Source organism: Plectropomus leopardus, chromosome 14 (assembly GCF_008729295.1).
Source record: "Plectropomus leopardus isolate mb chromosome 14, YSFRI_Pleo_2.0, whole genome shotgun sequence".
Classification (NCBI taxonomy): Eukaryota; Metazoa; Chordata; class Actinopteri; order Perciformes; family Serranidae; genus Plectropomus; species Plectropomus leopardus.
The window spans coordinates 3,351,970-3,375,453 of NC_056476.1; the positions used below are offsets into that span (position 1 = coordinate 3,351,970).

Below are 23,484 nucleotides of genomic sequence, written 5' to 3' on the forward strand. Positions count from 1 at the left end.
CCGCAACACTCCTGAAGGATGTCACTCTGGTCTGAATGGGAGCTAGAACTTCAAAGACTAATTACCGTTGTAAAATGTATGCATTTTTTTATATTAAGGAAAAAAACATTGTAGCATCTTTGTAAATATTTTTTATAATAAAAGGTGCAACTATTAATTGTGTGGTGTGAGTTGATCGCTTATTTTAGTATCAGGCATTAACGGTTTGCTTTTCTATAGTGGTTTATTATTTCTTCATAATTAACTGCTTTTATCACAGACTTGTTTTCACTGTTGCCTAAGGTAATATGCAGTGTATTATTCTTAACATTGCCCACGAAAAGATCCAAAACCAAAAATGTGTATTTGTCTTGACACATTCAGCCCCAAGCCCATTCATTTATACTGAAGACAAATATTAAAAATAGGTCACAAACTTTACTGAGGCTTTTTTTTTTAAAAGTTAATTCCCTGAGAACAACCGGCTACTGTATTTTTGGGCAAATGTTTAATGGGAGGAAATACTGCAGTTATTTTGGGACTGTTTTCAGCTGCAGATTTACCTCAGAGCTCATGTTTATCAAACTGAAGGAACATGACAACTTGTGCAACCGTGTGGCTCAATAATGGGATTTTAATACATTTTTGTACAGAAGAGCTTTTCTTTCTACTAAGAAAAAGTATTTTAATAAGTATTTTTGCAACCTAGAAAGAGGACCATCTAAACAAAAAATAAATAAATAAATAAATAAATAAATAAATGTTTAAGTATATGTTACATTTAGAATATTGTCAGCGCATCACCAGCAATTTCTTTTTTTGAACACTTCTACGTTTTCCCTCATGACAGTACAACAATATTGCCAATGGCCATGGACGGGTGGTGGACAGCAATGTCTGATGGGAAAATATTGCTGTTAGATTGCTCTCTTAAAAGCCAGACTCCACTGAGAAAAACAGTGAATTGACGTGGCTGAACACAGGAGCTGCTGGTCTATTGCTGCATCCATCAGTTTGTTTTTGGCTCGTTTCATGCAGCACGCCTCAGCGGCGCCGAATGCATTGAGGTTTTTTTTTTTCAGTGACCATGTTAACAAGTCAGAGCATCCACACTGCCCACCCAAGCAGCGCTCAACACGTGCTTCTCAGCTGCGTCTCAGCTGTGTCCAGCTGCGGCACATCTAGAGTAACGGTGGATCGCAGATCTTTAACGCAGCTGTACGCATGCGTCAGCAGAAATAGACAGTAAAAATGGTGCTGATGATTATACTGACTCTATGCCACCTTTTACTGCCACAGAGATGAAGAAAAACAAAGATATGTTTTACTCAAACTTCCCTGCTTCAGTTTCAAAATAAAACCCCACTGACAAGTCTCTGTGGACAGAATCCCATTAGTTGTTGATATAAGGCATTTTTATTCTGAAATATTTGCAGGATGTTGTTGTCGGCAACGCAGGAGCTCACACGACTTCATAGATGAGTGGAATTTTGCTTTTGCTTATGAGCGTGGAAATACAGAACTCACAGCAGCAGGCAGCGACGCAGCAGCGATGTTGCGACAACGCTGCACGAGTGAACACCACAAGCATGAAACACGCTGCAGATCGGCGCACTGCTAATGCGTGCTGTGCAAATCGGGCTTTAGTTTGGATTCACCAAAGTCACACAATAACACAAACAAACTGATCCCTCCCTTTTCAGTGGACCATCATGGGGCCTTTTTTGGTTAAAAAATATTTACAAAAGAGAAGAGAGACTGTATTCTGCCATAATTTATGCAAATGATGTTTGCAACTTAAAAATATTTTTTTAGGTCAAGACAGCTGCAGTTTGTTGTAAAACTGTTGGAGAATAAGGCTGGAAAAATACAAAAATTAAAAAGACTGCACAAGTCAAGTAAGTGACGTCACACCTCTCTCTCTCGCTGAGGCTGTGATGGTTGTGTGTTTTTCGTAACAGGATGTACACACATGAGTAACTGGTCTTACTTGTTCTGCAGGTTCCTCACTGAAAAAAGACCTGAAGTTTCTGGATAAAACTCATCAGGTGAGAACAAAGTGAAATGTGCCAAGATAACAGCCATGTTTATTTTCTTTATGTAAATCATGAGACAGGAGATTCTTACTGAGCGGTTTCACACAAAACTAAATAATACCACGACAAACCTACAACAAAGTATGACTTTCTTGACTTGTAAAATTGTATTTTAAATTGACAAACATTATATGTGTAACTCATGACACATTTCAAACAGGGATTTAAAAGTTATTTGTCTCACGTCACTCACTATAGCGTACATATTTTTAAAAATAAAATCCTTTTGGGGACAATAAAAGAGGAGGCATCTTGTCTCTCTATAACTACAAATAAAACTATATGGAACTGAATTACAGCAAGCAGGCAGTTGTATGCTCAGAAATTTTACAAAACTCTACTTGTACCAATGCAACACCAAAATGTCTGCACCACCAAAACACTAAACAGACAAAACATACCTACATCTGCATTCAGAGTAATTTAACAAAATCATACTTGAAATCAGAAATGATTTGATCAAATGATGACACCGAGCATTCAAAGCTGAAGCTGAGATAAAATCTTGCAAAATTTGTCCTCCGAGCTTCAAAAATCAGGTAAACCTTAAAGGCTTTAAAAGGTAACTTAAGTATTTTTCAACCTGGACCGCATTTTCTAATGTTTTTGTGTCTAAGTTACTTGTGGGTTTAGTGATGGCAGCTTTGGACTGTTTCTGCTTAAACAAAACAAATCTTACTCTTTAACGAAAAGGTCTATCTCTGTAAAGAGTTTTTCCATAAAGATGTCAGACAATCTGAGTCTGATCGTGGCAGAAACTAACACTTTAGTGGAAGTAAACAGTACGGACATGCCCCCAGTGGTTACATTTCAGCTCATTTTGCATCTGCTGGCTGCAGCCCTGTCGCTCAGTGCTGGATCAGTTTAAAAACTGTAGTTCCCATTAGTCACCAAGACACAAAAACATGCAAAGATAGGGTTAAGTTTGAAATATAATATGGTTTCCCTTTAAGGAACTTCATCTTTTTTCAAAACGTCAGAGCTGACAACGCGTTTGAGGAGCTGGAAAATCTGAAATCGCCTGCACTTTGGCAGCAACAGGGCAAACTTGACATTGTCCGACCTCTTTACCTAAGTAGGTAACGACGGCCCGCATGAACTCACATTTGGCCAAATTCAGAATGAGGGAAGTGGGACACAAACGAGCAAAACTTTCACACGGTCTGTCATGTGAACGGTCCATGTTGATGTATAGGCCATAATGTCATCAAGTTAGACCTCGCAGCTGCTTATATTATATTGCAAAAAAGTATATTACATTTCAGCCCATTTTGCATCTGCTGGCTGCAGCCCTCTCACTCAGTACGGGATCAGTTTAATAACTGTGTTGTTCCCATTAGTCACTCAGACGCAAAAACATGGGAAAATAGGGTCATGTTTGGAAAAAAAACCCAAACAAACCATTTACCCTTTAAGTGCCTTGCTGGAGTGCATTTTTGTGAGTAAATTCTTCTTTGCAGTCACGTCAAAATGAAAGTGAATTAGATGGGACTCCGTTTGGCTGCAGAGGGACCTTTGTCCTCACATGCTCTCACATGATGATGTGAGATTCTGCATCAGATAAGCAGAGAGTTTCACTGGATTCAACAGAACAGGACTTCTGTCTGTCTGCAGCTCAGGACGTGCACACTAGTAACCTGTTCACAGGATTTTCCTCTGTTGATATTGAATGCTACTTTTTAGTCTACAGAAAAGACACTTTCACATTCTTAAACATGCAAAAACTCCTGTCTGAAACTGTCAAGAGGCGTTTGTTCGTAAAAAAAAATTCTTGCTTACTCTGCATGTTGGCCTGCCGCCTAGTCTTCGTTTGCCCATAGTTTAAAGATTAATGGCCTCTTGGTGACTCAGCAAAAAGGCAGCCCGGGGAAAAAACGAGTCATCAGAGAAAGAGAGTATTGTGTCTTTAAAAAAGCAGCAACAGAGAAAAAACTGTAAATGTGATGCAGGAAATGTCATGCAGTGTTTCAGAAATGCACTTCTGGAAGTGATTACTCTAGCCTCCAGTATCATATTTAACACTGAGCTTCTTACACATGTGCTGTCAGAGGGCTGCAACACCTTTAAAAATGTGACGGGGGTTCATATTAACCCTCTGAAACCTGGATCCACATCAGCTTTCTTGTGCTGCATTCAGACGCCTTTTACGAGCTACATGACCTTTTGAAAGTGGTTTGATTTCTTTCACAAACATGAGGAAAAAGGCATTGACCAACTTGGCAAGAAATGTCCCAACAGTTCCAAGAAATTTTACTTAAAAAGTCGTTTTTAAAAAGAGGGGAGGATTATTAAAATAATAATAATAAAAAAATGGGAAAAATGTCCAGAAAATCATTTTTTTAAAATAATTATAAAAAAATTTATATTTAAAATTGCGTTACAGAAAAAAACCCTTTAAAATATCTGATTTTTTCCCCCCAGCACTTTCTCTAGGTCATTTTCTTGTTTTTTTGCTAGTTTAGTAAATTCTCGCCTTTCCATTTTTTAACGTCGAACCAAATTTGTGAGAAATAGTTGTCTTGACTTCAGATCTCAAGTTTGCAAGAAAGCTCCTGAAGACCTGTTAGCATTTATAATTTAACCCTTTGAAACCTGGATTGACATCACTTTTCTTGTGCTACGTTTAGAGGTGTTTCACATGCATTTAAACCCTTGAAACCTGAGCAAATTGGTGCTATTTCATTAAAAACATGAGAAAAATGCAATGACCAACTTGGTGAGAAATGTTCTACAAATTGCAAGACAATAGCATATTTAGATTTTTTTTTATAAAAAGCCAGTGAACAAAAAAAAATAGGTTAAAAAAAAAAAAAAAAATCATCAATATTTAGTTCGTTTAACACACATGGTGTGTTGTAGTGTACTAGACAATATAAAAATACATGAATATAATTGCACAAGCAGGAAATTAATGTTGGCCTAGGATATTGCTTTATGTAAATATTAAATGTAGTGAAATTCACTCAGAGTAGGTTACATAAAATGGGAAAAAACTACTGTCATGTTGTTGGTTGGTTAGACTTTCTCCTTTATCATTTACAAAAATCTGTGAAAAAATACCCTACAACAACAGTGTTTTTTCATGTTTACCTTTTCTTCTCTTCTTTTACTTTAAATAATTATTTCTGTCCTCATCTGTCTGTCTCTTATTTATATGTCTTGTTATTGCATAGATATACATACAAGGCACAAGGTAGCTTTATCATTTTAGACACATAGTTAAAAAATTTAATCACAATTTGTCTTTGATCCTGCTTCATCTTTGGAGTTGAAGAATGAGTTAATTAATGGAGATTCAATCCGGTTGCTCAGGCATGTGGCTGCTGATAACATTGCATATTTCCTACAGTATTACTATGTTATACTTGTTTTTGATTGATAAATGATAAGAGATTGTACAAACTGATTGCTACTTTCATAGGGAACCCCACTTGTCAAGTCCCTTGATTGTTTTCTGGGTTTCCCCTGCATATGCCCTTTCCTTAAAACGTATAACATTGTCATTTTTAAAATGTGTTAAGTAAATCAAATCAATTCAATTAAGCAGTGGGCCATGGTGACAAAGACAACCGTGTCACATTATGCTCTGCTCGTGTTAAAAAGTCTAACTGCCTTGTATTTAATACTACGGTCCGGGTTTTAATTCACAATTTAATGCAATGACCAACTTGGTGAGAAATGTTCTACAAATTGCAAGACAATAGCATATTTAGATTTTTTTTTTTTTATAAAAAGCCAGTGAACAAAAAAAAATAGGTTAAAAAAAAAAAAAAAAAATCATCAATATTTAGTTCGTTTAAAATTATGTTACAGAATTATTCAAATTCTTTAAAGTACTTTTTCTATGTGTTATTTGCCTTGGTTATTTTTTTCTTATTTTAGAAAATATACAAACAACACAGTCACAAATTATCAGTACAAAAACATCAATTTACCTTATAAATAAGTCAAAGATAAATTAACAGAATAAAATAAATTCCCATAACGACTCACATAAAAATATAACTTAATATAATCCCTTTGTGAGTAAGTTTCTTTTTCTTTTCTTTTAAACTAATTTTTGAGCAATATTCTTGTACTTTTTCACTGATTTCTTGCTAATTTTGGGTAATTTGTTCTTTCGCTGCTCATTGCTTTCTTCTCATGTTTTTTAAGAAATCGATCCAATATGCTCAGGTTTTAAAGGTTAACACTACTTTAGATTAACTACAATTCAATAATTTACAACCAAAAATGTACAGCAACTGATTCCTATGTGCATAAAGTCTATAATTTACTGGATTAATCAGTCTACAGTTTACTTGACATATTTATTGGGGCTAGATCTTGTATTCTTCATGTGTTTTTGGCACTGATGTGAATTTTAAAACCTCAAATGACACATTAACATTTTGGGTTTTAAGGTAGATTTTAACTGACATGCTAGCTGTCGCTCCAGCGCCACATAATTAGGTCAGCAGAAAACAATGTTGGATATTTGCTTTCTGCTCAGCAGAGGAAGGAGAGCAGGAAAGCAGAAGTGTAGCTGTGAGAGCTTCTGCAGGAAGAGGCTGAAAAACTGAATGAAGAGTTTCCTTATTTGGTGTTTGCCCTCCCCCGTCTTTCCGGTCACGTCCTGCCGACCCCCTCCCCCCTACTCTCTGAGTCATCTGTCTCTTTAAAATGCCGCGTTCAGGTGCTCACTGCGACTTTCTATGCCTTCACGACATTTCTCACTCGGATTTATTGATGTTTGTTAGTATTTTATTTGACACATTTTGAAATATGTTGTTCTTTCTGTATATTCTATTTGCACTCTGTTATATTCAAACAACATTTTGAAAACAGTGTGTCTGGCTTTGAGATATTTGGCATAAAAACAGAGTTATACGACTAAACAATTTAGACACACATTGTTACTGTATTATTAAAAAAGGAACAAGTGACAAAAGTTTGAGTGACACAGCAGACAGTTATTAATAACAATATGATATGATAAACGCAATGCGCTCTGCCCCCTTAAAGATATCATCCGTAAATATGTCTGTGCTTTCTCCAACATCATTGAACTAGATGGCGAAAAATACATTTAAAAAACTCAACAACAATGTCCCCCGTGACCCAGTTACTCAAGATAATCCACAGACCTTGCTGTGAGAAGCAGGGAGGTTTCCATTACAGATTTGCACAAAACTTAAGCAATATTTTTAAAGTAAAACACAACTGCAACATGACTGTGTTTCCATTGAGTGATATTATGCATTTTTTCCTCTGGCGATACATTCTGAGAAGCATGACGATGGATGTTCAAAACATTAGCAGCTTTATTTCTATTGCAGCCACCGCACTCTGTCATTATTTCCGATCGAAGGCGACGTAGGCGAGTTATGCGAGCGATAATGGAAAAGCAAGCCCCTTAAGTATGGGAGCGGCCAAGTATAAGGGATTTCTGGGAGGTGATAGTCCACAATTTCACAGAGGAATTGGGAATTCACAACTTCCAGATGATCCGCTCAACTTTCTCAGAGTTATGTGATGCAATAACAGCTCATGAGGGAGCCAGTTCCTACTGAAAAGCACATAGACATAGTATCATGCGACCTAGAAGAGCCAAAAAAAAGTGTTTTCATTTCTGTTTCGAATCGCCTGAAATACCACCTCATGCGAGTATAGAAACGTTTTCGCGATAAACAGGAGTTTTTGCGAAACTGACTATTTCCATTAGATGTATTTTATATTCTCAATATCAATTGCAAATTTTGGGGGTTAATGGAACCCCGCCTACTTTAATGCTGGAGCTATTTTCTTTCTACCAAACTACACCCGCCAACTCACTGTGCAGAAGGAAGCGTGCATCTGCTCACGGACTTGAAGCACGTGCTCCTGACAGCATGAGATGTAAACATTAATGCAGCCTCTTCGGGATGTTACGATCACAAAAGCTGTCGCAAATTTGACCAATCTCCATGAATTCTGTGTAACTTGTTACATTATAAAAATTACAACTAAAAACGTTGGAGGATGTTCTGCACGAAAGCAAGGATTAACAGTTTAGTACTGCGTGGAACAACACTTTTCCACCAAAACACACATGGAGAGTGGCTGAAAAGTGCTGACAACAAGACAAATCTGCATCACAGTTTTTGTTGCATCTACATCTATTGCTGAAAGGCTCAAGGTGAGGAAGATTAAATATGCATGGGTAGTCATAACATTAGTGTAGTATAAATCACAAACTCTTATTAATGTGATTTTACTGTCAGTAAAACAAGCTTCCTTCAATTTTTTATGAACTTTAGAAAAAAACTCAACTGTTTCTGCAATTTTCACCCACTCCAACGATTTATTAATACACACATGGTGTGTTGTAGTGTACTAGACAATATAAAAATACATGAATATAATTGCACAAGCAGGAAATTAATGTTGGCCTAGGATATTGCTTTATGTAAATATTAAATGTAGTGAAATTCACTCAGAGTAGGTTACATAAAATGGGAAAAGCTGCTGTCATGTTGTTGGTTGGTTAGACTTTCTCCTTTATCATTTACAAAAATCTGTGAAAAAATACCCTACAACAACAGTGTTTTTTCATGTTTACCTTTTCTTCTCTTCTTCTTTTACTTTAAATAATTATTTCTGTCCTCATCTGTCTGTCTCTTATTTATATGTCTTGTTATTGCACAGATATACATACAAGGCACAAGGTAGCTTTATCATTTTAGACACATAGTTAAAAAATTTAATCACAATTTGTCTTTGATCCTGCTTCATCTTTGGAGTTAAAGAATGAGTTAATTAATGGAGATTCAATCCGGTTGCTCAGGCATGTGGCTACTGATAACATTGCATATTTCCTACAGTATTACTATGTTATACTTGTTTTTGATTGATAAATGATAAGAGATTGTACAAACTGATTGCTACTTTCATAGGGAACCCCACTTGTCAAGTCCCTTGATTGTTTTCTGGGTTTCCCCTGCATATGCCCTTTCCTTAAAACGTATAACATTGTCATTTTTAAAATGTGTTAAGTAAATCAAATCAATTCAATTAAGCAGTGGGCCATGGTGACAAAGACAACCGTGTCACATTATGCTCTGCTCGTGTTAAAAAGTCTAACTGCCTTGTATTTAATACTACGGTCCGGGTTTTAATTCACAATTTATCAGTCTTTGGACAAACATACCGCTGTCAACGATTAAAATCTAAATTTCCTCGATCACGGTGACCACTGTCGCCGCTCACGTGTGCTCCGGCGCTGGTTGTGATTTTTCCGGAGCGGCTCCTGAACGCAGCAGCAGCTCACAGTCGGAACAACCGGCCGCACATTCGCTGCCCCGTGAGTGGCGGAGGCGGAGGCTTGATCAGCGGGGACACGGACCAATCAGACCGGCCCGTGAGCTCCGGCGCTCCCCCCTCTCCTCCTCCCGTGTGCTCCGCGGCTCGGCCTCCTCCCCCCGCTGCCGTGGACCGACGGAACATTCCCCGTCTTCCTGGACTCCGCGGCGGAGGATCGCGGCCACGAAACGAAACGAGCCGAAGACACGACGGATTCAAACACCTCATGACACTCTCCAAGAGCACGTAAGGTTGGTTTTAACCTCTTTTTTACTGTTAGCGTAAAATACCCGCATGTTTTCTCTTGAAACTCGGTTTAAACGCAGCTGCTGTGAAGTCTGTTAAAGGGGCTGGGGTGCTCTTTGGGGGTCTTGGGTTAAATAAGTAGAAGGGAGTGAATTTATCATCTGATTTTACTTATATAAAGAGACATGATTGTTAGGAAATAACCGTATGTTTTACTTTATTTTGTTGTTTATCTCTCTGTTGAATAAGCTGCTGTCTTCACATGTGGGGGTCAAACTCATCAGAGGGGGCTTCATGTGTTCCCGTTTGTGTTTGGGGAAACATTTGAGACAATGATCTTTAAGGTAAAAACTCAAGTCTGTAATGGTGAGTTAAGTCTCTTAGTCTGTAGGGCTGAGTGCACAGTGAGTCATGACAGTTATGATGTTGCTTATCAAATGTCATAAGTGAAAAAAAAATCAAACCTTGTAAATTTGAAGAGTTGGAGCAGCATTTGTGTTTGTGGTGTTAATTTTGGGTGAATTTGGGGGGAAGTAGCCCTGTTTGGTTGGTTGGTGCTGTTACATAAACTGGATGCAAGCTTTATTACATGGCTGTGCAGCCTGATGTGATCCTGAATGTGTCTCAGTGTTCCCAAAAATAATCACCTGGTTTAAGCTGCTGTTGTTAAAGTAGGGTTGCAGTGGTATCATACTTCAACAGTACAATAACCGTCTCGGAAAATATTGTGGTTTCACGGTATCACAGAATTTTTTGGAACATTTTCCTTGTGCTGCATTTAGACGTCTTTTCACAAGCGTTTGAACCCCTGAATCATGAGCAATTTGATTTAATTTCTTCAACATATCCTGCAAAATTGCAAGGAATTTGTAAAAGGTGAAAAAAGAGACAGTGAGAGACATAATTATTAAATTATTATTTTACAAAAACCTAGGGGAGATGTCCAGAAATCAATTAGTATAATTATATATTTAAAATTATGTCACAGAAATAATATAGATTTTATTTTATTATTCTTTTAATTTGTATCACTTTTTTCAGGTTATTTCCTTGTGTTTATTTTTTTTCTCTTTTTTTGTGTGCTACTTTTCAGGTAATTTCCTTGTAACTTTCTTCTATTTTTGGGGAGTCATTTCTAGTTAAGTTGTTCATTGCCTTCTTTTCTTGTTTTTGAAAGACATCAAGGCAATTTGTTAATAATTATCTGTTACACTGACCCTCAACAAAAATAAAAATAGAAGGGTTTTTTTAAGGTGAACAAACACTTAATTACCATCAATTAAACATGAAAACATTTTTTAATGGTATTTTGACTGAAAAGTGTCCCCTATGAAACCAAAAAAGCCCCAAAAATTCGCATTTTTTCCAATACCATATATATGCAAATGTACATGCAATAACTACATTTTTATACCACAGTATACATGCGTTACACAGCTGCAACCCTACGTTAAAGTTGGGTTTTCTATTTGCTGTCCGTTGAGCAGAAATAAGTTTTTTATCAGTTACTTATTCATGTTTTTTTGTCTGTTAAAAATAGATTTTACCATTTATTTTAAGATTTTGTAATGCAATGGCATAAAATTCTATCATGTCGTAGCAGTTGTAAGACTTTTTCGTAACTGTTTAAGACATTTAATACCAATTAAGGCCTTATTTTTTTGATTAATTAATTCAATGCCTTTTAAGACTTTTTAAGGATTTGTGGGAATACTTTTATGGAGAAGCGGTGGGATTAAATAAGTTTGTACTTCTCCCTTTCAAATATGTAAACCAAATCAATAATTTCTTTTGCTTTATGTTTTTCATTGTCTGAAAATATAATTTATTCTGTCTGTTTCTTTTGTACATGTTTGAAATAAATTAATCTAAATCTGTAAATCTGTTTATGTAGGTCGATGTTGGGTCGCGGTGTGAAGCGGAAGTGGAGCTGCCTGGAGGAGCTGGAGGTCGAGATGCTCCCTGCAGCCGCTGCAGAGAAGGAGAAGAATGGCGAGGAGGACGGGGAAGATGAGGGCGGGCTCCTCGTGGGTCCGTCCAAATCGGACATGAGCCACCTGCAGCAGCGTCAGCTGGTGCTCGGCCTCTGCCTGGAGAAGCTGCAGGGCTACCAGGCCGGCATGGAGCTCAGCCTGCGGCGCTCCGTGCTGCTCATCAACACGCTCAGGCAGATCCAGGAGGACATGCAGAGCGACGGGGTGGGAACATCGGAGGTACTCCTCAACGGCGTCCACCCTGACTCCTGCTTTCTCAGGGAAGACTTCAGGGAGGACATGCCGGTCACGTGCCCCGGCTGTGCAGAGGGTGATGGGGACAACCTGTCTCTGCCACTGTCCCCAGAGCTTTCCTCCCACGAGGAGGACAGCTCGGCCGACCAGCAGAAATCACTCCCCGCTGCGACGGTCAACGCTTTCAGTGATGCAGTAAACACCATGGGCTACCTCAGCGACCTCGCCCTGGACGACATCTTTGAGGACATTGACACATCGATGTACGAGACTTCAGATCTGCCTTCTGCCTGGGCGGCGGGCTCCCTGTGGCCCGTCAGCGTGTCGCTTTGGACGGATGAAGACGTTAAAATGCGCCCTCCCGGTCACGCCTCGGCCGGGAGTCTCCAGTCCTGTCTGATGGACCTGAACGAGCTGGACCACATCATGGAGATTCTGGTAAAATCTTGATCGCAGATGAACTCCTGAACATTTCCTGCACTTTGTTGATCAAGGACTCGAGTCTGATTGCAGCTGAGGAGGCCGACGGCGGAGGCGGGGAACAAGGACTGATTGGAGGGTCCTTGGATTTTTAAGGCTTCATCTGATATTTTGGTTCAAAAACTTCACTTAGTTTTTTGTCCATTCCTACGCATATAACCAATTTATAAGAAACCATCTGACATTTTGAGTTATGTGCATGAACCTTTGCCTCAAATTTACCGTTTGACCCTTTGAAACTTGGAGCAACGTTATTTTCCGAGTGCTGCTTTCAGATGCCTTTTCATAATATTCAAACCTATAAACCTTGAGCAGAGTGGTTTGATTTCTTTCAAAAACATGGGAAAAAAGGCAATGAGCAACTTCGTAAGAAATGTTTAAAAGAGCAGATATAGAAAATTATTTTTAAAAAGCCTGAGAAAAAAAGAAAAAAGCTTGAGAAAAAAAATCTACAATAATCAAATTTTATAAAATTATGCTTAAATATGTTTGTTAACATACATACGTATATACATAACATATGTTTGTTAAATTATTACAAGTTTTAATCACTTTTTTCCCGGTTGTTTCTTTGTTTTTTTTGTTTTTTAAGATTTCTTTTCCTATTAGATTTAGAGAAATATTTTTTGGAAAAGTTAGGGAAAATGTTTAGGAAAAAAATCTTTAAAAAAAACTAGGTTTCTAAGTGTCATAATTTAATTTAACTTTCTTTCTATTTTTTTTAAATCAATGTTCTTGTTCTTTTTGCTAATTTCTTACTTAGTTTTGGCTCATCGTTTCCTGTTGCTTATTACGTTTTTTGCGTGTTTTTGAAAGAAATCAAGACCATGTGCTTTGGTTTCAAAGGGTTAAAATAAGATTATGAAACATCCATTCTTAAACACTGTTATACTGTTTTCAGTTGTGAACACTCAGGTGGATTACTGGACAAACATTTTGGTGCATACAGATATTTTTAAAAGTCTCAGTGAATTTAGACAGTAGAAAATTTCATCTACCAAATATTATTGTTGACATTCAACAAGGAGAAATGCATTTCTGACCAGACAGAGAGCCCAATGTCTGCAGCCACAGTAGCAGAAAACAGATCTGTGCAGCTTCAGTACGGCTTGTGTTTTGGCAGTGCGTCAATAATCTGTAGTAAAAGTAGATTCTTGCTCCAAAAGTATATTTCAACACTCAGTGTGAGAGTGTCAAAGGTGGATTTTCATTAATTTGGTAAAACTATAAATGCAGATGGAGCCTTAAATATCCAACCTCATAGCATGTATGCCACTTTTCTCTCCTGTTTTATCAAGTTTTAGTAAAAGCAACACATCTGAGTGAATCCACGGCAAAGGAAGAAGGAACCCGAGCCGCCACGGTCTGAGCGTCACTCAGGCGGTTAGATCAGACCTGGGTTGATTATTAATTGAAATCTCTTCAATTACTTAAGAGGGTGTGTGTGCTGCAGCCAGCCGGGAGGGCAAAGGCCTGGGTTTCCTTTCAGAATGAATGGTTTTTTTATTGCTCCATGTAGGATCTTTAAATTAGAAAACCAGCCCAAAATCTTTGCGGTTGTATTCAGGCTGGACATATATATATATTTATTTGTGAAAAGGAGAATGTGGCCACCAAATTTGGGGATTTACCAGCCAAAGACGTCCAATCCTCACAGCTGAATGCCACAGTGTATCACAAGAACAATGGTTAACATCGTGTTTCTCCGATAGAGGAAGGGTTAAATGTTTAAAGCGTTTATGTAATATTATTCTTATTTATGAATGGAAAATCAATCGCAAACCGCAGCAGATATTATTTGTATGTAGAGTGTATCGTTTTGGGTGTGAGTGTAACTTATAATTCTGATTTCTTTGTGACCTTGGGCTGTCAGCATACTGGCTGCCATGTCTTCTGCTTTCGTACCATTTCTCCCGTTTCAAATGGGACAAATTATCAGAGCCTGTATGAGAACTAGAATCATCCTTTCACCAGGAGGTTGACGCAAACAGTTCTTCCTTCTCGGCAGCTTGTATTTACGATAAATCCAACATGTCACGAATGCCGCGTAAAAACGTGTTTTAAGGCTCTGTCTATATGTACAGATATTTCTAAAAACCGACGTTTTCTTCTTTTTTCAACACATCCTTCATTTTTCAAAATATCTCCATCCACACTAGACTGCAAAAAAACCCAGACCCTCACAACGTTGTCTTCCATGGTCTCCAATCATTGTAAAGGGAGAAATGGAGAAACATCCGTCATGGTAAACAAAATGTCAAATATTAGAGCTACGTTACGTCGACACGTACAGAAAATAAATTTGCTGTTATATTGCATTACAAAAAAAAAACGTTTTTCCCTATTTCCATATTTTTTTCCAGGCCTGGAATATGTGATTGTGAAATGTTTCAGGTTTTCAATGACCATGGGAACCTTGATTTTTCAAAGGAATGAACAGGTGTCCACCTTTAATGTTATATCCAGTTTTCTTTATACATCCATGACATAAAAGTAAAGAGTTTTGAAAAAAATCTCAGTACAAGTGACCTAAAACTCTGCATGTGAACGAGAGGCCACACGTCGAGGTAAAAATCAGTTTTCAAAAATATCTGTATACATGTAGACAGGGCCTAAATAGTAATGTAATCCCAGTCCGGTTCTGACTGAGGAGCTGATCGCCTCAAGTCAACAATCAGGACGACTTTGCCATGTCTCAAAATTGTAACAACAGAGGCATCTGTATTTTATGGCCATGATGGTATGAATTTTTACTGCAATGTTGGGAGTTTTTTTTAAAACAGTTTTATATGTGTTTCTACCTGAAGCTCCAATCACCTGTCCATTAGAAGAGATTCAGAGAGTGATTTTTGACCTTCACTGTCTGTGGTTTACTCCTGTTCTACCTCCTGATGTCTGTCTGTTGTTGGTTTACGTGGACGCTCCTGTCCGTCGCCCATAGATGTTTATTTCACTGTTTTAAATCCAATCCAATGCAGTCCAATGCTTTTCTCTCAGACCAAAGCAATCCGTCCTCATCTCCATCTCCCGTCTCATGTCGACAACGTGCCTTACTACTGAACCTAGTTTTTATTTGAGGTTTACGTGGCTGCCTGAGCTCGAGCTTCATTGATAAAAAAACTAAAAACTGAGGCGAGGTGTTATGTAAAGCACTAAAAGCCAGAACCGCCATCATTTCCTCCCTCTTCTTGGCCTTTTTTTCTGTGCTTGCTGAACACTGGCGGCATAAGACCTTAATGTATCCTGACAGGATGACAGTAAACTAGCTGAGGGAGAAGGTGGCAGCGAGGGCCAGGAGGGAAAAATAAGAGGAGGAGGACATGGAGGAGGAGGAGGAGGAGGAGGAGGAGGAAGAGGAGGGGTGGGAGGAAGCAGCTTGCGTCAGTTGTTCAGTAGGAGGGGTCTAGAGCTTGTTTTGCCCAGACTCAGACCACCGACCAATCACATGAGATGTACGAGGAGCACACTGCTGCTCCAACAACAACTTGTTTTCGCTCCTGACGGCTCGGCACAGAAACACAGTGTGAATCTGTTGGATATCAGCCTCTGAAATAAAACCACTTCTCTGTTTTGATCTGTCTGACAGGACTGAATAGAAACAGCTGAAAGCTGCAGTGTTATTTATAAATGTGTGAGCGTGTCAGTACGGTCTGCAAAAGCACAAACTGTTGTAAATGTAACTGAAGGATGCTAAATAATGAGATGATAATTAATAATGTATTGTATTTTTTTGTGGAATATTTTATAGATTTTATTCAATAATACAGTAAAAAAAAATACCCGAACTGCCTTGTGTGCGTCTTTATTTTTTACATTATGCAACAGACATGTTTGTGTGTTCCAGATAACAAAAAACTACCAAAATTATTTTCTCACAAAACGAGCCTTACTGCACACCAACCGTGCATACACAATGAAGTATTAGTCAATACATGACTGACTGTATCTGGTTAATGGTTGGGCTGTTTTTTTTGCCCTGTTTTAGGCCTTAAAGGGAAACATTTTTTCACCAAATTCTGCCTTTACTGTGAAAACACAAACGGTGTACATGTATCAAGACATAATTTAAATTTAAATTGAATGCTTTTAAGAACCTTTTAAAGAAAACTGTATAAAAATATGAAATTAAAAAAATATAAAACTAGAGTACGATTAATATTTTGTATGAAATGTTTCAGAATCTTGTTTTTGTTTCTTTTTTTAGTCCTGTTGTTTTTTTATTCTGTTTTTGTTTATTTTTCTCACAAGAAGTAATCAATGAGATACTCGTGTGAATGTGTGATTTGTGTAATTTGTGGAACATTTCATGCCAAGTTGCTCAATGCCTTTTTCTACCATTTGTTGACAAAAATCAAACCAATTTGCTCAGGGTTCAAAGATTTAAAAACTTGTGAAAGACATGTGAATGTAGCACAAGAAAAGTGATATCAATCCAGGGGTCAAAGGGTTAAAGTGAGTTAAGGTCCTCGACGTTTTGCCAACAGGTAAGTGCAAGTATAAAGACAGTATTAGGCCCAGCGTTAGGTTTAAAAATTTGCAACATAAGAAATATGGACTTGCACACAGAAGAGTTTTCATTTTGACGGTAAGAAATGAAAAGACGGATAAATTAATTTTAAAAAATGAAATCAGTTGAAATATTTGTAACAATTAAGACTTCACAAATCCAAATTTGAGACTATGTAATGAGTTTTAAAGGCCAAAAAAAAAAAAAAAAAAAAAAAAGTAAGACTTTGTAAGGACCTGCAGGCACTTGGGTGTAAACATCTCCAATATACAACATTAGAGCTTTGCACAAGCAGCAGTACACACCCTGTGAAGCATAGCTCAGGGCAAAATCTCACTTTGCAGAGTTTTCACAGAAGTCAAAAGGAAGCCAAGACCGCCCTCTGGTGCCCATGTGACTGAAAAGCAGCCGTGAACTCACAGCAAGCATGACGGTGCAAATTCAAAACGTATGTTCAGTGGTGTTTTGTCGATGCTTTTCCTGGTGTTTTGCAGCTTCATTATGATTATTGCACTAAGCGAGCTTCTGCTCTGTCCAGTTAAAATAAGCACCAGCAGTTCTTAAAGTTGGGAAAACAGGTTTCCTGGGAATGTCACTGGAAACTATCCCAGTTAGTGAGTGAAAAGCCTGATTCTCATGTTTCACTCTCACCTCTGCTGCAGACACATCTGCAGAAATACAAGGCAACGCAGCTACAGGTATTCAGATCCATTACTTCACTTTACTTCGCAGCGAGAAAATACTGCAGTACAGAAAAGGTACTCAATCAAATTATTTAGTATTTAAGTAAAAGTATTTAAGATAGTAATAATCAAATTACTGATGTGTTAACATGTAGATGGACAGACAGATAGATGAACCATCGGACAGATAGAGATACTTTATTAGTATTGTAATGTAAGGTTTTTAAATTAAAGTGTAAGGAGTGTAAAGTGTACACACACACACACACTAACACATCCATCTGTGTGCATGTTTTTGCTATATCTCAGCTGTTTTTTTTTTTTAACCACATTTCCCATACACATCAGTTAAAGCCTGTGCTGTATCCGTTTTGTTTTGTGTTGTAATTTTTCACTGTCTTTGGTTTCACAGTATGTGTTATTGTTTGTCTCTCTTGACTGTTTGTATGTTATCGTGCTTGTTTCACTTGTTTTGTTGTCACTGCAAATCACATAAAAAAATAAATCAACAAAGCGTAAGAGCGGTGCAGGAATAATAAATACTATGCCATGCGTAATATTAAATACTATAAGATAAGATGTAAATACCGATTGCGCAATAAGGATAACATGGCCGGTGACTTGCAGTCCGTCTAACATGGAGGGTTCCTCAAGACCAGTATTATATTTACCTGGTTACAAAACTAACTAACTAAAACTAACTCTTTCAAATTTCTCTTTTGAGCTGCGAGTTCTTTTTGCATCACTATTTCTTCCTTTTTTGTTTTATTTCGTTTTGTGCATTCTGTGTTTTTCTGTCTGTAACTATGTTTTTATTTGCTGCCTGTCTTGGTCTTTCTTAAAAAGGAGATTCTTAAAGGAATAATCCACCCACAAATGGACCGTTTGTGTATCAGTTAGTCATGCTGTGATACCTTGAGTACGTACAGAAAACATTTTTGGTGTATGCCTCCACAGAAAACAGTGAACATAGTCGGTACTTTCCAAACACATGCATTTTAGCAAAAATGTTTTGACATAGTTTTACTTTTGTTACATGTGTTACTGTTGAATTGAAGGTAATATGGCATGACTTACTGATACAAAAATGGTCATTTGGGTTATTTATGACTTTAATCCTACAGGGACTCTCCTGGTTAAATGAGGTTAAATAAAATAACGGCTGCCTGGGATGAAATCTAACGTAACTTCATGGAGCTTAATTCTTGTTTGCATCTGTGAAGTATTGTTAGGAAAACAAATACAGATACAGAGTGTGCAGGATATTGGTTGGGCTTTTATAAAGATAAAACAGCAAAACAAACCTCCATGCTGAGTTTTATTGTCCTTGTTCTTAGCTGTTGTGTCTATTTCTCTGTAAGTATATTAAGAGCAATGAAAAAGTCAAACTCCTTCTATGTGAATTCTTGTTCAGTAAAGCTGATTCTGGTGTGTTTTTCACTCTTGAGCAGTATTTATTTTATTATAACGGCAGTGTTAATTTTAGTGCACTTTGTCTTTCCTTCAGTTCACTCCAGAGAATTAGACAGAAGCAGAGTTACAGTAGATGTTGTTAGTTTAGAGGACTGAAATTCAGGGAGTGGTCACATGAGAGGAGGAGCAACACGTGAGCTACTGCACGAAACCACAGCTACCATTAAACACGTGAGGAGAGAGCTTATCTATCTATCTATCTATCTATCTATCTATCTATCTGTCTGTCTATCTATCTATCTATCTATCTATCCATCTATCTATCACTGTGCATTAGTCCCACAGTGAAACTGAAGGAGCTGAAGGTGTGGTATATAAGTGTATAACTGTATAAAAGTCTGCCTGCAGGCCAGCAGAGTGCTGCGGTGTGCCAGTCCGGGTTTAATGTTTCTCTGCAGGCAGACATCAGTCTGCTGCGGCGGAGTAAAGCCAGGCTTTGGCTGAGTCAGCACACCACACTCGCAGAACAAACAACCTCTGCTGCTGCTGCAAAACAATGGGACGGACCCACTGGGCTGATGGATGGATACAGCAGATCCAGCAGCACACGCTTTTGACGTGAAGAAAAACATGTTTTATCAGTGTGAATGATGTTTGCAGTGTAAAGTGGGTCTGGGTTTATAGATTTTAACACCCCTAATCAGTTCTGATGTTGGGCATGGTCATATCTCTTAAAATTCAAAATTCAAATTCAAATTCAAGTTCATCTTAGAACAGTAGTCATTTCATCCTGTTCACATTGGCTTTTAAAGGATCCCTTCCACTTCCCGAAGTTACTATTTTTGCAGTATGAAATTTGTTTTCTGAGTTTCCGTGCTGAGCTGCAGTATAATAATAGCAACAAAAACAGGGGTATTATGTACTAAGAAGCCATTAACTTTGGAAGATAACTTGATTTGTCAAATTTAGGCAGCTGAAACCTCATAATGACGTCAAATAAACTTTTGAATACATTTTTGCATGCATCGAGTGGATTTGTCTCCCATCAGTGCATATTCAAAGTGCGTGAGGAAGGGGTTTCTCAGGGTCCAGTATGAGTAGGATGGATTATAACCGCTAGCAAGAACTAATTCAGTGTTCATCTGGTCACCTGACTATTGTTTTAAGACAGAAAAAAAGCATAGAATTTAAACAAGTTGTGTCCTAAAAAGCAGCGAGTCTCTGTCCAGAGAAAACTAAACACAGCAACAATACATCATTTCAACTCTCTCATACCTTAACCCTCTGAAACCGGAGCAATTTGGCTTGACTTTTCTAAAAAACATGGGAGGAAGGCATTGAGCAAAGAAGAAATTACCCCAAAAATTAGCACGAAATTATTTTAGAAGATACACTTAAATTAACTTAAAATAAGTAAAAACAAACAAACTAAACAAAATAAACTAAAAAACAAACAGACAAGAAAATGACCAGGGGAAGTTCTTAAATATATAATAATTCTGTAACATAAATTTAAATATGTAATTATGATACAGTTAATGATTTGCAAGAAATTAGCAGATTTTTGTGGAACATTTCTTACCAAGTTGCTCATTGCTTTTTATCCCACATTTTTTTTTAAAGAAATCGCACCAATTTGCGTAGATTTTAAATAGGTTTAAATGCTTGCTGAAGGCATCCTAAAGCAGCACACAGAGGGTTAAATTATGTATAACTTATGTTATATGCCAATTAAGTTGTTAAACATGAGATAAAGAAGTAATCACTTTAAAGTTAGAGTACATATTACTTCCATTTAGGGCTGCCAATATGCAAAGGACATACTGGTTTCTTCATACATGTATTTTATATTGTTGCTCAAAACTATACTTTATTATTATTTTTTCATTAATTGAAATTTATCCTTAGATGACAAGATTTGGTTCCTTAAAGAGCTGCTAAATAAAAGTTTCATTAATCTGGGCTTAGTAAAGAGTTTTAGCGCCTCACGCTGGTCTAAAAATGACGCTTCAGGCTTTTCTCTTGGCTTCAACTCTGTTTAAAACAAATAAATACTTGTAATTTCTGGACACCAAAGTGGTCCTTATATGATCTTGGAAATACTATCAGCTATGAAAAAAACTACCAATGTAAATCCACTTATTTAGGCTGTTCATGAAAGCTGCCAGCATAGGCTGGCATGTTTATAACTTATCAGTCTGAAAGTTAAATAGTCCAGATGCAGCGATAATTTTAATTATTGAATAATCTGCAGAATATTTTCTAAATTAATCAATTAATTGTTCAGACTGTAAAAATGTCAGAAAATAGTGAATACCTCTTAAAATTTGTAAAGGCTGTGTTGATGCCTCCTCATAGCTTTTTTGTTGTTGTTTATTTTATTTTATTTTTTGCTCTTTTGGTTGAAGTTTGAACTTGGGATCATTTGGTATTTTTGCTTAAAATTACCTCGACAATTTATGGCTTACTAAAAATTAATGTTGATCAACTTATCGAATATAAACGATTTTTCCCTAAAAATCTTGCTGTATTTTCTGTGTATCAGTAAAGTCCTTTATAACTCTGCATTTCAAAGGAATAACTTTACTCATTTACTCAATCATAATGTGTTTTAAACCCCAGTACATACAGACATACAAAATAAAGTGCAACTATCAAAAATATTAATATAAAAACCTGAAATTTAATCAGGGGATCAGTTGAGATTTAAACAACACGGATAAAAAAAGACTGAAATCTTGTGACTTTAACAAAGTCATATCTTAACTTTGGCTTTTTTCCCGAAGACAGATGTGGGAATGTGTGTGACGAGGTACACGACCCAGAGGAACAAATTCCTTTTTGTCTGATTATGTGTGTACGTGATTTTTCAAGGTCCCAAGGACACGGTGGAGACTCGAGTGCAGGTCCGGGATGTGAACTTAACACATGCGTTCATGTAGAAATGGATTTGATGCGGCGTCTTCTGACCAATAGGCTCCCGTTCATTTCTCGCAGAGAGAACAAATTAGCGGCTGGTATGTTGTTTTTCCTGACTGACTGTCAGACAGACAGTCAGTCACAGGCTGCTGTGATTTGTCTGTGACCTCAGAACACGTGGACGTGCTAATTGAGAGGGGAAATAAGGGGAAGTTAGCGACCAGGTCATTTCCAGACAGCCACTGCCAAAACTTTATCAGTTACTGGATCTGACACAGTGCATTTCCAGACTCTCACACTGGAACTGATGAAATGTGGCATGTTGTGGAAGTAATCACATTAGGCTGAACAAGAATTAAAAATTAGGCTACTATTTTAGCACCCCCCTCGTATTTTTCTAAAAACTTGATGCATACATGGATTACTGAACTGGCCTACCTGGCACAGGCCCCCAAATAACCACAAAATGACTACAAAAATATTTAACACAGCCGTAAAGAGACACAGAGAGACTCACAAAGACTAAGAAAGGAAAAACAACAACCATAAGACTCAAAATGACCAAAAAGAGACACAAAATGACTACAAAGAGACACAAACAACCACAAAGAGACAAATCAAAGACACAAAATTACTAAAAAGGGACACAAAGCAACTACAAAGACACCTGAAATGTAAACAAAGATTGCAAAGCAACTTGAGAGGCACTTAAAATAACCACAAGGAGGCACAAAACAACTACAAAGATGTACAACATAGCCACAAAAAGATGCAAAGAGACTCACAAGGACTATAAAAGGGAAAACAACAACCACAAAGAGACATAAAATGACTACAACTACAACATCGCAAAGAAAAGTGCAAACACATTCAACTGACAAAGAACCACATGAACCTGGATGAAACACAAAAAAGCGAATCTGAACGTCGCGGGGAGTGAAGTATCCTGCCAGCAGGACGGAAAACTATACTGCAAAGCACGTGCAACATACACCTCGATAAGTGACACATCGAGTTCACTATCTGAAGCAGCACATCATACAGAATTACAGGCCTAAAAACAGGCACTGGAGCTTTGAGCATCATGAGCGAGCAGCTCAAACACACGAGGTGGAGGCTGTAAGAGCCATTAATGCGTCCGTGAACACCATCAGTGGTTGTCAGCCTTAAAACCACTTTTAAAAGTTAGTGTTGATCCCTGTTTGATCAATTAATCAATTATTTATTGCTGATTAATTGTTTCAGCTTGAGAATGTTTTTTTTTTCAGACCACTAAAGTCAGTTTTCCTGAACATTGTAGGATTTCTCCAACTTCTAACATGAAACAAAAAAAAGTACACCATTTTCACATGACGACGTTGGTGCTGATGATGGTGATAACGATGATCGCGATAATGATTATGATAATGGTGATGGTGAGTTTTGGCCAGAAACCAAATGAAGTCCTCTAACAAGAGCGGCAGTGTACCATATGGCTGCGCGGCCTGCACGGTTCAATCTAATTTTCTCCAAATTAATTATAAATGTGGGTAATTAAAGGCAGAGGAGAAGCCATTAGTCACATCTTCTGCGGGGCACATGCAGATCAGACACACACGTGGCAGATGTGCTCT

At 37.6% G+C, this 23,484-nt stretch overlaps 2 protein-coding genes across 3 annotated transcripts in view; one reads left to right on the forward strand and one right to left on the reverse strand.

Annotated features, from left to right (window-relative positions):
- The window catches only part of LOC121953560 (phospholipase B1, membrane-associated-like), a 100,475-nt gene that overhangs the window by 37,808 nt on the left and 39,183 nt on the right, over window positions 1–23,484 (reverse strand). The window lies entirely within an intron of this gene.
- On the forward strand, window positions 9,478–12,644 carry si:dkey-177p2.6 (uncharacterized protein LOC568712 homolog). Of its 2 annotated transcripts, none has more exons than XM_042500887.1 (2): window positions 9,478–9,646; window positions 11,536–12,644. In XM_042500887.1, the coding sequence occupies exon 2, from the start codon at window positions 11,540–11,542 to the stop codon at window positions 12,317–12,319; it is 780 nt and encodes a 259-aa protein (XP_042356821.1). In that variant the 5' UTR covers window positions 9,478–9,646; window positions 11,536–11,539; the 3' UTR covers window positions 12,320–12,644. The 2 variants fall into 2 exon arrangements, with proteins under 2 accessions (XP_042356821.1, XP_042356820.1); XM_042500886.1 differs by having other exon boundaries at window positions 9,478–9,641.

Coding starts and splice junctions, on each gene's coding strand:
- si:dkey-177p2.6 (XM_042500886.1), top strand. CDS start 9,622: ATGACACTCTCCAAGAGCAC. Junction 9,642..11,535: donor ATGACACTCTCCAAGAGCAC/GTAAGGTTGGTT, acceptor CTGTTTATGTAG/GTCGATGTTGGGTCGCGGTG.